The sequence below is a fragment of the Ips typographus genome, linkage group LG2, assembly GCF_016097725.1.
Source record: "Ips typographus isolate SLU linkage group LG2, UJ_Ityp_2.0, whole genome shotgun sequence".
NCBI lineage: Eukaryota > Metazoa > Arthropoda > Insecta > Coleoptera > Curculionidae > Ips > Ips typographus.
Window position 1 is genome coordinate 18832147 of NC_138423.1, and position 13311 is coordinate 18845457.

A 13311-nucleotide genomic window follows, 5' to 3' on the forward strand; every position below is an offset into this window, starting at 1 on the left:
AAAATTTAGACATACATCATTGGAATGGAGCAAAAAGTCACGTGACATTAATATATTGTTTGCAAAAATTGATCATGTGATTTATTAAAATTTGACTTAAAGTTTGTCATATGGGTGAAATGGTGGAATGATGATAGAAGAGTAATGTGTAAACAATAAACTGCAACATTTTTTAGTCCAAAAAGTTAGATTTATGTTCCTCCCCTTGGTTTTTCTACAACGAGAAAGTAAATTAAGTAAATTTATTTACTCGTTTGCCGTTAGAGGCTATAAGGTAGGTAGGTAATTTCCATTACGTATACTGTATACATATTTTCCATACAATTTTATGAAAACAAATATTATATAAACATTGCAATACCTATCTTAAATAACTAATTTTAAAATCTTATCATTTAAATTCTTTTTATTATCCTCAGCAAATGATCTCTTACTAATCAAAATTTCAGGTTCACAAAATGGCCAACTTGGTGTTCCGTTCAGGTCTAACTCAAACTGACCCCCAATCCAATCCAGTAGTCATAATAGGACAAGTTAAACATCTAACTCAGCTACGGTTCAATGATATTAGACCCAAGCTAGAACCCAGAGTGAATGAGGAGACCTTCAAGTTGGCTGTGTCTAGTTTACACCCTTCACCCACTGATACTCGATCTTTATGGCTGAATTTAGCAACTGTGGCAGCTTTACCAGTTAAATGCAGCCGTCACAACACCCCATCTAGGGCGCACTCGATAACAAAAATAGTTCAAAGTTCAATCTATGGAGATTCTGATGAAAGTATTGTGGTAAGTGTTTCTTTAATCCTTTGCTGTCCAGTAGGTACCATTTGAGGGCTAACTGATCTGTCCTCATTTTTTTGGTGTTCAATTCATTATAAAATTGATTTCATAAGTTATAGATCTTTTTACCAGTTTCTTTGACAGTGAACATAAATTGGTCTATATACCTACATATTTTTTTGCACATCAATTCAGATTTATTAATTATGGTAAGAAAGTAAGATCCCTAGTCCCTACCCTCCATTAACTTCAAATTTTATGAAAATAAAGGTACTATTAAAGATATCTGCTTCATTCTCAATCTTTATGACATTTGGCAACATGGCCTAAATTCTTGAAATGAGTGAAAAAATTAACAAGAAAAAGTACATAGAATGTGACAGAAACTTGCCAATGTGTATAAACTGTTTCACATTTTTGTCAACATGCTATTGACAATCCTCTTTACTGCTTTCAAGAATGAGTCTAGGTATTTACATATTTTTTCATCTTAAGACATTTCAGGAGCTTAATAGTTATTAAAATAATTTTTACATGAATAGAAACTGAATTTTAATATTATTGGAACCAATTCTAGAACAAAAAAACATTAAATTGAAGTTACTTGCAAAGTCAACATTCATGGAGTAACTCAAAATTCTCATTACTAAAACTAAGACACTTGCAGTACACTGTAAGAAAAATGAATTGTTTTAGATTGTTTGTGAGCGACCGGAGGTGTATGCCAGTGCATGTGCTGTGGCCAGGGCATTTCCATTGTATTCCAGAAAATCTAATAGTCAAGACAATGTTAAATCCACTATTTCTGTCGAATTTGTGATTGTCAACAAAGACACCTGTGCTGAAAATTTAGACTCACAATTGAACGAAGATGATTTACGATGTATAGAAAATGCTGCTACAGGTGTAAGATTAGCTGCCAAAATTGTAGACGCACCATGTAATGAGATGACCGTTGATGACTTCCTAAATGTAAAGTTCAGTTGTAGAGTTGTACTAGATTTAACATGGTTTACTTGTTGTATTTAGGAAGTGAAGGACATTGGAAAGGCGTTGAAAATTACTCCAACTATCATCCGTGATAAAGAGTTGGAAAAACAGGGATTTGGTGGAATATATGGCGTGGGCAAAGCTGCAAAAGTGCCCCCCGCCTTGGCTGTACTGAGTTATACACCTGAAGGTGCTACTCAGACTATTGCTTGGGTTGGGAAAGGGATTGTTTATGATACTGGTGGTCTAAGCCTTAAGGGCAAGGTAAATTACATTTTTAAATTTTGAAGAATTAGAAAGAATGAATGGTTTGTTGAAGACGGCTATGCCAGGCATGAAACGAGATTGTGGCGGGGCCGCCGGAGTTTTGGGAGCGTTCTATGCTGCTGTACAGTCAGGTTTTTCTGAAAATTTGCATGCGGTGTTTTGTTTGGCTGAAAATGGCGTTGGACCTGATGCAACTAGGTAAATTTTCTTATGTGTAGGTCCAGTTTGGTAGTTCATTATTTTTTTATAGACCAGATGATATTCATACTTTATACTCTGGCCGTACTGTAGAAATTAACAACACTGACGCCGAAGGCAGGCTGGTTTTGTCTGATGGTGTCGCTTACGCCAACAAAGAGCTCAAGGCTAACGTTATTTTAGACATGGCCACCTTAACAGGAGCACAGGTATTATATTTCCACCAATTATGCGGAAACTCAAAACAAATATAGAAACGACATCCTATTTTTGTTTGATTTTCCGCCTTAAAATTCATCTTTCTGAAACTAACCAAAAAATTATGAGTAGAGGGTTACAAAAATTCTATCTATGGCGTTACTGTCTCATAAATTGATAATTGACGTATTGACTTTTATGATGGGTTTTTATAGGGTATTGCTACTGGTAAGTACCACAGTGCCTTTCTGACCAATCATGGCGAGTGGGAAAATCCGATACAGGACGCGGGTCTGTCTTCCGGCGATTTGACGTTTCCGCTTCCGTACTGTCCGGAATTGCATTTTTCCGAGTTTACGTCGGCGGTCGCTGACATGAAAAATTCAGTTGGGGATCGCAACAACGCGCAAGCGTCCTGCGCCGGTCTCTTTATTGCTTCCCACTTGGGCTTTGACTATCTAGGCACTTGGATCCACGTGGATATGGCGTACCCAGTTCATGCTGTAAGTTTTGTCGTATTACATACAACCTCTAAGGTTATAAAAAGTTCCAATTGATAATTAAAAGTTGGTACTTTTTTTTGTTGATCTGACAATGTTAGATTAGGTTAGTGACTATCACATCACATGTCACTTATAATAGACAGTTTTCGGAAACGCACAAACGAATGGTAACCATATAACTTAGATGTTAACATAAATGATATTTGACAAATTTCAAAATAGTTTTCGTTCCGCTTTTTGAGACCGATAGCAGCTAACGGCAGGAGACAGTGCATTTGTAAGCAGAGTGTGACAAACAAATAACGAAACAAGCCTCCTCTTTTAAAAAGTTTATTTAATCAAATCGGTCCAAATCGTTAATGAAAATATTGCTTGAATCCTCTGACTCAAATAGTGAACCGATTAATTTTGTATTACTAGAAGTTTTATATCCACATTGATATGAGAATAGATTGTACGCAGTCTTTGATTTATTTGAAGCAGAATGTAAAAGGTGTATTCATTTTAAGAAAGGTGATACTCCAAGACTGGCTCAACTAGCAGAATCCCCAATAAATTCTTGACAGATCTATTAACATACAACCCAACAAGGACTCTGTATTCTCTTAATAAGACTTGAATACCCAAACATGATTGATTTGGAGCGCTTGTTTGGCAGATCAGCACCAGCTTATTCAAAAATAATTGATTATGAAATAAACCACACATAATAACTTAGGACATTTATTATCACACTTCAGAAACCTGCAATGGCTTAATCTGGAAAGGTTTAGACTTGTGCCAACGCAGTTTAAGCAAAAGTAGCACCAATTTTTGCACATACAATGACACAATTTTTGTAGGTTATGTTATATGACATTTATTCAATTGATAAATCACTATTTGCATACATAAAAGTATTTGCAATTATTATTGTGTGTCACCATTTAAAGCTCAAACAATAATTAGTATGTAATATAAAAAAGACTTTTCAGCCATTCCTCAATCTTCATTTTTGGGAACCCTGCTAGAGCACTAACTAGATCTTTTAACAAAAAAAAAAAAAAATAACGAAAAACCTTCTAGGGAAGATGAAATTAAAACAATAATATTCAGTCAGACCCTCACACATTCAAATGGCACCAATTATCTTTTTTTTGTCGATAGAATTATCAGAAAATTTGTCGGCTATGAGAATTAACATATAATTTGAATGACTTATGGCATCTGTCACTTTTATCGAATTTTCATACTTTTTGTCCGAATATTCGTTAAACTCTTTTCATTGTTACATTTGTGTGTTTTTTGGATAATTTCTTGAGTATTTCCTTTAAAAGTTAATTAGTATAACAGTTGAGTGATAAGAAATATGAGTTAAGAAGTACGTAGTTCCAGAGTGTCCCAAAGTTTCTACTTTTTCAAAAGCATACATTTAGTAGCAAGCAGTCAATAAAAATAAATATTTCTGTAAAGTTTGAGATCAGATATTTTAAGTTGTTGTACAAATATTTGTGAAAAGATACAAAATATGCCAATTTTCTCTACAGAAACTATACTTTACTTCACCCTGTAAAAATGTATAATAGTTAGGCCCATAATTTTTCAACAATGTGTTAGCATGGCAGTTTGTGATGTTTTATAGATACTTCAAATATTCCTGCACCGTATAGCTTTTTAAAACAGATTTAATTAATGTTTTATTGCAGGGCGAAAGAGCTACGGGTTATGGAGTGTCTTTGTTGACCACCCTTTTTGGAGGTTTCAGCAAACAAAACTTGTTGAAAAGCATTTCTCCCGAAATTCCCTTGACCATACCTAGAGAAAACTGTGCCAAAAAAGCTAGAAGGAAGTAACGACACCACTTTGGGGCATGCTTACTTAAATAATTAATTGCTTTGGGTGTAGATTTTTAAACTAGCAAGCATAAGACTGTAATTTCTTTTAAATGCCTTTTCTGCGATACTTAATTTTAACTGACTTGTTTGACGGAAAGGAAAGTTGATGTGTCCGTACAGATATGAAAATTTCAAAATTATTTATAGGAACTCAAAGCTAAGGAGAAGAAGAGAGAATCAATAGAAATAAGGAATTAGTGACGTAATGGTTATAAGATCAATCTTTGTCTTTCGGAAGTTGCCATGCCAACTGTCGAATGACGTCACATTTGTTTTTTGACACATGTCACTTACGAAAATGTTTTCCATGATTGAACGGTTCTCTTTTCTTACCAATAATTTTGAATTTTCCATACCTGTATATAAATAGCTAATATGTTTGACGCAATATAAAAAAAATTGGTAATTAACTGTTTTTTATTACTATTTGTACCCAATCCTTAATAAGTAATTTAAAATGGCAAAAAAATCAGTCTTACATAATATAAATACTGACCTAAAGAAGCAAATTTTCCTTCAGTCTACAATTTACTTTGAATATGCTGAAAAATCTGGAAACTCTCAATAACGCTAAATGATGGAATGTAGATTTCTGAAAAGAATTTGTTTTCAGTAATTAGGTACAGTTGAACCTTTTTTCATCCTTACCTAAGTCACTTTTGAGTTTTCTTACCGCGTTTATATCCACCTGATACACGTTTTTTCCGTTCCTACAAAAGATAGTTAATTAACCTGGTAATTGAACATATAAAAACTAGACAACTTACGCCCTGCTTTTCTTCACCACCTTAGCTTTATTCAAACCATTCAAACAGTTGTTTAAACTATCCAAAGACATGCAGTAAGGATGAATGAAAATTTTCCTTTCATTAATCGCCTCTTCCAGTAGCTTTTGTGCACTGGCCAAAATGGTTTTTTCTTCTACTGACTCTGGTAAATTCTAAAAACAATCACAAGATGCTATTTGACTTACAGCTGTGCTTGTAGGTTGATTTAGGTACCTGCAGAACTTCAGTGACCACGTAGTAACTTAGAATGAAAGGTTGTAAGCTGTTGATCAATACTTCTTCAAAGTATCGGTTTTCAAATAAGGCATAATCATCGTTTTGGTTGGTGATTATTTTTTCCATGTTTAATTTTGATAAAGCTTCTTCAAAATTCTAGAAAACAGATATAGGCTTCAAATACTATTTTAAATAGTAAAAGCTTAGGAAGGTATCAAATAAACATGTGAGAAAGTAGGATAACTACATACAGAATGTATAGTGGAAAATCAATCAAAAACGTGAAGTTTACAATAATAAAAGGTGAAGTACTTTCAAAGGTTCCAAGAGTATTACGTTTTTGATTTGAAACATCGTTATTCAAAATTTTAACCCAGTTTATTACATTTTGAGATCAGTTTAGGTATTTTAAGATAACTGAGATAAGAATTTTTTTTTATTTTTTTTTGTTTTGGACTGTGCTTTTCCCTAAATATTTTATAAAAAAAAACCAAAGTAAATCATTTTGACTTTTTAGCCTTGATAAAGGACATTTTAATTCCCGTTTTCAAAAAGGATAATGTGGCACATAAGGAGATGCAACAGTACTTTCAATGAGCATTCTGTTATAAGAAAATATCTCTTGTGAGCAATAATTTACAGACTTATGTAATAAACTATATATAATCCAAATTAAATAGTTTACAAAGGTGGCTAATTAGGCGTTTCTGATACATCTAGTCCTTTTATTAAAATATGATTCCTGTACCACCTTTATAAGCTATTTAATTGACCACAACTAACTACCTACTGCTATAAGAAAAAAGTCCCACCCACCATTCTATACCAAGTTTCCAACAAGACAAACTCGAAGGCAAAAAGAGCCCGAAGCGTGCAGTAATGCTTGAATAGGTTATCTAATAAACAAAACTATTAGTTAGAAATTGGTAGAATCCACCACCGTAAAACCAAACTCATCCAAAACTAACCTTTATTCATTTTTCCAAGGCTTTTTAACACAACAGTAATAATAGCTCCATCTACTAAATAATGCAGCACGGGATTGGCGTAAATTTGCAGCATAACAAATGGAACTGAATAACTGATAGTTTCTGCAGAAAGAGCGTGCGCTTTCAACTTGCTGGGATCTAACCTCCCCACTTCTATTTTAGTTGTCACTAACTCGATTGAGCCGTCATTAGAAGACTGCACTAGGTTCTGATGCACCACCAGACACTCTTTAACAACGTCGTTAAGGTCTTGCTCAAATATTGTGGCACCCCAAGATGTTAACGCAGTCCTTAGGACGCTCAGGTCTTTAATCAGCTCAGCTCTACTAATTTTAACTTGTCCTCGAGTGACATTGTTGTTCAAAATCAAAGCGATTAAGTTAAAGTAGCTGAGCACGCTGTTCAATTGCTGTCTACGAACTATTTCATAAGCCAGATAAGGAACAACCTGTTTTTCTTCTTCGTTAATTTCATGCAAATGCAGGGGTCCAAAAGAGTGTTTTGTACGATCCAAGACGGGCTCCAAAAAGTCTCTAGTCGAAATCGGCTCCCCAAAATGGAAATACATATTGCCGAAACGTTCTTTAATGATCGAAAGCGATTTGAAAAATCCCTGGAATAAATCTTATTTAAACAGCTGATTTCATTAGTTGCAATGGTCAGCTTACTGAAGTACTTTCGGGACTTTTCGGTACTCCCAAAAGTTCGAAAGCGAAAGGTTTTTCTTCTAATATTCTATCGTAACTGATGCTGACCGGTACAAAGAGGGTGTCAGGGACTTGACTTAGAAAGTAGGCTTTCAGTATCATGTTGATTAAGCCTGAAAGTTTTCATAATTATTATTGTTAGATATGTGTTCGTATATTAGAAATATGGTAGAGAATTAAACAATATAATATAATTTCTTCTCTTATAGTTGATTTCTGAATCGCAAAACTGGGAAATATGTTTCGAAACATCAACAAAGGGCTCTTCAAGACAGCTAAAATGAAGTATCTTCATATAGTGTGTCATGAGTATTTCTTCCTTGGATTTCAGCATTTTCGCAGTATATTAGCGCCACCTTGTTTAAGAGATGTGTTAGCACTAAATTTTTTGATTACCTTAATCGAGAATAACTGACGTATAAGATGCTGCAAAGTTTGTAATGATGATTGGTTAATGCCTTCTCGAAATATAATCGTCTAAATCAGCTCTAAAAAGTGATCGGTGCAATCTTCTTGTTGAACGGTTTATTTTATTTTGAACAAGTATTATTACCACATATTAATAAGAAATCAGGAGAATCGAGCAATAATGTACTGATTTTCCTACCAATAAAACAAAAAGGCACGACATTCCTAGTTCGGCTGGAAAGTGGATTATGACTGTCCTCTCACCTGGCGCTAAGAGAAAACTGAGGACCTCGCTCAGGACAGTAATGAAATTCACACCTAAATGTCAGTAATAATAATAATAATAAAGTCGCTATTTCCAACAGGCCAAGGCCCACTTACAGGAAATTGAAAAATACTGTACGTAACCGAAAGTAAATAAAAAAAAAAATAATAACTAAAAACTAAAAATGGACGAAGAAGAATGAAGTTCACAATACAATCACAAGAAGGTAGGGGGAGGTAGGTGCAAAAGGATGTGTGCTAGTGGACAATTGGATTTAGGGGGTAAAGCCAGAGAACGAGCAAAACCTGTGCAACAAAGACGAGAGACTGTCGCAAAAAATATCTGAATGCGCTGCTACACAGTTAAAGTTGTAACAGGCTTTGTCTATAGGGCCTTGGGATAGGATGTTGGATCTCGCAAATGCCAATAAGAAAGTTAGTTGATGCTTAACCACCGTACGAAGAATATTAAACGATATCCGCTCTAACAAGGATGAGCAGTTACTTTTAAAGTTGGTAAGTTTATAGAGAAACGAGAGTTACTGCAATTCCCGACGTACAGCCAGAGACAGTTCTGAAAACCTAAGAAGAATACGGTTATGCTCCAAACCCCTTTCTAGGTAGCCACCTGTTCGATGTGAGGAACACAAGAGACTTTAGCATCGAAGACCACTCCCAGGTCCTTTATGTAGTGGAAAGTCTATCAAGGGTTGATTCGCACAATGTATAATTGAATTGTACGAGGGTTTTATTTCGTGAGTAAGAGACTACGTTACATTTCGAGATGTTGAGGTTTAGTCGGTTAGCCAGGCACCACTGACTGAGAAGAGATATGCTGTCTCGGAAGAGGGCGCAATCGGCCAAGTATCGATGCGATTAAATATTTTTATGTCGTCAGGTTTAATATAGGTTGTGTACTTTTGTTCCCAACATTGGTTATTGATAAACATTTTATCCAAATTATTGGTTATTCTAAAAAAACATCGTTATATTAGTTAACCAGGCTTAAGACACACTCCTAAAGTTGAAAATAAACTTGTTTACAAAACTGGTCCACACACAACCATTTTTGCCTGATAAAGGTCAAAACACTATCAACCAAAGATAACCACCATTTGCCGAACCTTGCACTTCGAAACAAGTTGTGAGAACAAGTGAACACAACCCAAAATGGCAGGATCACTGGTAAGAAAAGTAATTCTAGCGGCCAAAGCCCCAAAACCCCCTGCCGGATCGCCGTACAATCAAGCAGTTGCCTTCAACAATACAGTTTTCCTATCAGGTGTTCTGGGAGTGGACGAAAATTTAAAACTGGTACCAGGCGGTACAGGAAGTCAGGCTCGGCAAGCTTTAAAAACCATTGGGCACATTCTGGAAGAAGCTGGAACTAACTACGACAATGTGATCAAAAGTACCATAATGCTGAACGACATCAATGACTTTGCAGAGGTAAACGAAGTGTACAAGGAATTTTTCCGCAAAGACTTTCCCGCCAGATCAACGTTTCAAGTGGGAAAACTTCCAATGGGAGCCAGTGTGGAAATTGAAGTTATTGCAGCCATTATCAAACAGTCAAAGTAGATGTATTATACAATTTGTAGTGTTAAAATAAATGTCAAACTTACCATATTTGGGTGACATACTTTTGTTGCTCCTGCTGCGAGTTCCTTCTATAAAAAACTCAATAGGTAAGTCACCTTTACAAACTAATTGATAGATGTATTCCTTAAATATTGTCCAGTACAAGTCGTCATTGCTGTATGATCTTCTCATAAAGAAAGCCCCGGTGTTTCGGAGCATTTCACCCACTCCCATCATACCATGAAAATCTACAATTTGTAAGTAGGTATTCATAATATTAACGTTTTAGTTGATGCTGTGGTGTCAATTTTTTGAGCCGTACCATGGAGATTTTGGTAATTTCACAAGATTCAAATTGGCGTAGTTAAAAATCCCGAGTACTTTAGAAGATATATAAAAAACTGATATTCTGGAAATGCGGATGTTTGTATTTAAAAATTATCCTTTAGAAACTCATTATCACATTTTTTTCCCAGTATCTATTTAGGTATTAAAATGTTTTAATTTTCAGCAAACCAGCATGTTAATAGTTCACCTTTAAAGCCTCATAACCCCATTGTCAAGATTGTAATTTGAGAAACAGCAGGTCATGTTCTTTGATTTCTTTTTTGCTATCTTTTGAATTTCAAGAATATTAAAAAAATTATTTGTATTAAAAGTATTTTGATCATAAACCTATATAACAAAAAATAACTATAGTTTTTATATAATAATCCTACATACTAGTATACCTACATAATATATTAGTATGTAGGATTACATACATACATGCCATTACGGATTTAATAATAGACTTCCTAAGTAAACAAGTTATGTTATAAATATAGTAATTAACTAATTAAGTTACTCATTTTGAATTGAAATGAATCAACAAAATACATAGTTAAGAGGTTTTTACTATTAAATTTTAGTTTTAATTTTGGCTATCATCTTACCCATTCCTGCTGCTATTGCTGGTATTTCAATATCATAGTAATAACAAACATAGGAAAACACAATAAAGTCTGCATAGCTACGATGACTAGGAACAAAAATGACTGGACAATGGCCCATATTTGCTTTGATCTAAAAATTGTAATAAATATTTAAAATCAAAACAAAGAACAAAATTTACCTTTAGCAACCCCTCATAATTAACATAAATTCCTGAACAAGCATTCAAAAATGCTTTGGTTAACATATAAGACAAATATCTGATTACTTTTAGGGATTTTGTATAACCAATTTCTTCCAGAATTTCCAGTATTTGCTTTTCCACTTCCTCCTTTTTAACATTCTTTTTAATACTTAGCTAAATTACAACATCAATAATTATAGTTAAACTAACTCTCAGGCTAACAAAGCAGTTCATACCTGTTGTATACATTCCACTATTTTAGGGCTTTGAAGCACAGCAAGTTTATGGGACTGTGGAGTAGGTCTTGGAACAATTTTAACAGCCACTTGAGTTTTAAGGGCTCTGCTAGACCAGCTCCAGTTGGCTAATTCATTGCGACGAGCCTCAAGAATGTCTTCATAGCCTGATTTGCTCATCCTCACTTGAATACAGTGTTACAACTTATGAGGGAAAATTATCAGGTTCAAAGATTGGCAAACATTTAAATTATGTCCTTGTTTAAAATGGAATAGCGAGAAATTGCAGGTTACACAAAGCTTGAAGTTCAAAAATGTTTGATAATGTTGATAATAGATTCCTCATTGTTTAAAATACTATCTCGCCTTGACCACTTTATTTTTTCTCCAAAACAAACACATTCCTATTGAGTATTTAATTAATTTAATATCTTTAAGTAGTCTTAAATTAAAATGTACCTAAATTGAACAATTAAATAATTATTTACATTTACAATTTCTATTATAAATGATAACAATTGATAATACAATAATATACAAATAAAATAATTTTTTGTTGACTTTCAAATTAACCAGAATGCACTGTCACTACTGTCAGCAGTGTCAGCACGTGACCTCTCACTCCTCTCAGCTGAGTTGTCAATATTTGATATTTCATCAGGGGCGCATTCGTTTTTACGCTCCATAGAGCAAACAGAGTGAATATGACATCACAATGACGTAATTTGACACTTGGTCAAACTATGATTTTGCGAAATTACGTCATCGTGACATCAATAAAGTTCTGCTCGCTCGATGGAGCTTAAAAACGAATGGGGCCCGAGCGAGGAGCGACATTGCCAAATTGAAGATGATAATCGGACAAGATAACCGACATTCGTTTTGTTTACGATTGCCGCACTGAACCTTAACTACTGAAAATTGAAACATGGCGGCACAATCAGGAAGGGGCGAAGGCGTCCAAAAACAAATTCAACAAGATTGGGTAAACCGGGAGTATGTCGAAATAATAACAATCAGCATCAAGAAAATTACGGATTTCCTCAATTCTTTTGGTAAGTCATGAGTCAACCGAAAAACAACGTCAAACTTGCGTTTTTATCACCTTGCAGACCTGTCTTGTAGATCTAAACTAGCAGTTTTAAACGAGAAACTCACCACTTTGGAACGTAAAATTGACTACTTAGAAGCTTGTGTACGTATAAAATCGTTAACAGTTAAACATTGTTAGTTATTTTTCCCACTGTTCCAGGTTACTAAGGGTGAAACACTTACATGAAAATAGCCTTCAACCTATACCTTCACTTTCTAGTCTGGTCATGTTTCGAACTTGCAGAATCATCACATCCTCCAATACAACGCCATTAAAGCGAACTCTATTCCATTGGATCAATTTGCAGTTCAATGCAGTTGATGATGAGCGAGTTAAACAGGTTGGACCTGACAGAACCTGTGCTGAATGGATTCTCCGTAACGGCGGTAAAGTTAAGTGGGTGGACGGCATTGAGTATGAAGTGGACTACAACAATCTACCCAAAGAGGAAATACCAGTGAGGCTGCAGGAAATTGATGCTTCTGGCAGTTCAATCATGACTAACGGTTTTGAACACCTTAAAGGATGCAAACACATCAGCAAAATTATTTTGCACGAGTGCAATTACTTGGAGAATAGTGCATTGAAAGAGTTAAACCATGTAAAAGACAGTTTGTCGTTTTTACAAGTGTCAAAGTGTGGTAACATCACTGAACCAGGTCTTTTACATTTAATTAGTCTTCAAAAATTGAGAACACTCATTATTTTTGGTTTGCCTTATATTAAAGAGAGAGTGAAGGTTTTAGATACTTTGCGTAATGACATGAAGCAGTGTAAGATTACTTTTGATGAGTGACTAGTTTTAGTTAAAAATAGTGAATAGCAAGTGTTTTTTAATTGTGTTCAGTAGCCTTATCAAAACTTAGTAGGTAACTTAAGTTTAGTTTGGAATTTGAAGAGCTGACTGCAATTAATCTACTATACTAGTATGTATAAGCTTGTTTAATTTATTTAATAAAATAATTACAATAGGAATTTCAGTTTAAAGGTGCAAAAAATGCCAGTTAGAAATAAGGTAAGTTTAATGGTAGTTGATTAACTAATAAAACTGTGGAAGGTCCCTATAGTCAAGACCTACTATAAATAATGCCTGGAAAATG

At 34.5% G+C, this 13311-nt stretch overlaps 4 protein-coding genes and 1 pseudogene across 5 annotated transcripts; 4 read left to right on the forward strand and 1 right to left on the reverse strand.

The window, feature by feature from the left end:
- Nucleotides 1–130: 130 nt before the first annotated feature.
- Nucleotides 131–5218, forward strand: grsm (probable aminopeptidase NPEPL1 granny smith protein). Of its 2 annotated transcripts, none has more exons than XM_081974420.1 (8): nt 131–278; nt 450–788; nt 1479–1754; nt 1812–2036; nt 2092–2237; nt 2290–2446; nt 2651–2938; nt 4624–5218. In XM_081974420.1, exons 2-8 carry the CDS (start codon nt 459–461, stop codon nt 4768–4770), a joined length of 1569 nt encoding a protein of 522 aa, XP_081830546.1. In that variant the 5' UTR covers nt 131–278; nt 450–458; the 3' UTR covers nt 4771–5218. The 2 variants fall into 2 exon arrangements, with proteins under 2 accessions (XP_081830546.1, XP_081830545.1); XM_081974419.1 differs by having other exon boundaries at nt 131–274.
- On the reverse strand, nt 5212–11808 carry Gnpat (dihydroxyacetone phosphate acyltransferase). Its single transcript, XM_081974418.1, has 12 exons — nt 11578–11808; nt 11119–11522; nt 10880–11056; nt 10701–10830; nt 9810–10013; nt 7474–7625; nt 6785–7418; nt 6633–6712; nt 5814–5972; nt 5580–5752; nt 5461–5522; nt 5212–5404 (listed from the first exon to the last, which is right to left on the reverse strand). Exons 2-12 carry the CDS (start codon nt 11296–11298, stop codon nt 5334–5336), a joined length of 2022 nt encoding a protein of 673 aa, XP_081830544.1. The 5' UTR covers nt 11299–11522; nt 11578–11808; the 3' UTR covers nt 5212–5333.
- LOC145725619 (rutC family protein UK114 pseudogene) lies at nt 9314–9813 on the forward strand (annotated as a pseudogene).
- Nucleotides 11809–11913: 105 nt separating the features above from the next.
- Nucleotides 11914–12621, forward strand: HSPC300 (hematopoietic stem/progenitor cell protein 300). The gene is made up of 3 exons (XM_081974424.1): nt 11914–12173; nt 12231–12313; nt 12371–12621. Exons 1-3 carry the CDS (start codon nt 12047–12049, stop codon nt 12395–12397), a joined length of 237 nt encoding a protein of 78 aa, XP_081830550.1. The 5' UTR covers nt 11914–12046; the 3' UTR covers nt 12398–12621.
- Nucleotides 12438–13186, forward strand: LOC145725618 (ATP synthase subunit s, mitochondrial). Its single transcript, XM_081974423.1, has one exon. It carries the CDS (start codon nt 12438–12440, stop codon nt 13005–13007), a length of 570 nt encoding a protein of 189 aa, XP_081830549.1. The 3' UTR covers nt 13008–13186.
- The last annotated feature ends 125 nt before the right edge of the window (nt 13187–13311 follow it).

Coding starts and splice junctions, on each gene's coding strand:
- Gnpat (XM_081974418.1), bottom strand. CDS start 11,298: ATGAGCAAATCAGGCTATGAAGACATTCTTGAGGCTCGTCGCAATGAA. Junction 6,713..6,784: donor CCTTGGAAAAATGAATAAAG/GTTAGTTTTGGA, acceptor TTTGTTTATTAG/ATAACCTATTCAAGCATTAC. Junction 5,523..5,579: donor GTGGTGAAGAAAAGCAGGGC/GTAAGTTGTCTA, acceptor TATCTTTTGTAG/GAACGGAAAAAACGTGTATC.
- HSPC300 (XM_081974424.1), top strand. CDS start 12,047: ATGGCGGCACAATCAGGAAGGGGCGAAGGCGTCCAAAAACAAATTCAA. Junction 12,174..12,230: donor GGATTTCCTCAATTCTTTTG/GTAAGTCATGAG, acceptor ATCACCTTGCAG/ACCTGTCTTGTAGATCTAAA. Junction 12,314..12,370: donor TTGACTACTTAGAAGCTTGT/GTACGTATAAAA, acceptor CCACTGTTCCAG/GTTACTAAGGGTGAAACACT.
- grsm (XM_081974419.1), top strand. CDS start 194: ATGTTCCTCCCCTTGGTTTTTCTACAACGAGAAAGTAAATTAAGTAAA. Junction 2,037..2,091: donor GTCTAAGCCTTAAGGGCAAG/GTAAATTACATT, acceptor GGTTTGTTGAAG/ACGGCTATGCCAGGCATGAA. Junction 2,939..4,623: donor TGGCGTACCCAGTTCATGCT/GTAAGTTTTGTC, acceptor GTTTTATTGCAG/GGCGAAAGAGCTACGGGTTA.
- LOC145725618 (XM_081974423.1), top strand. CDS start 12,438: ATGTTTCGAACTTGCAGAATCATCACATCCTCCAATACAACGCCATTA.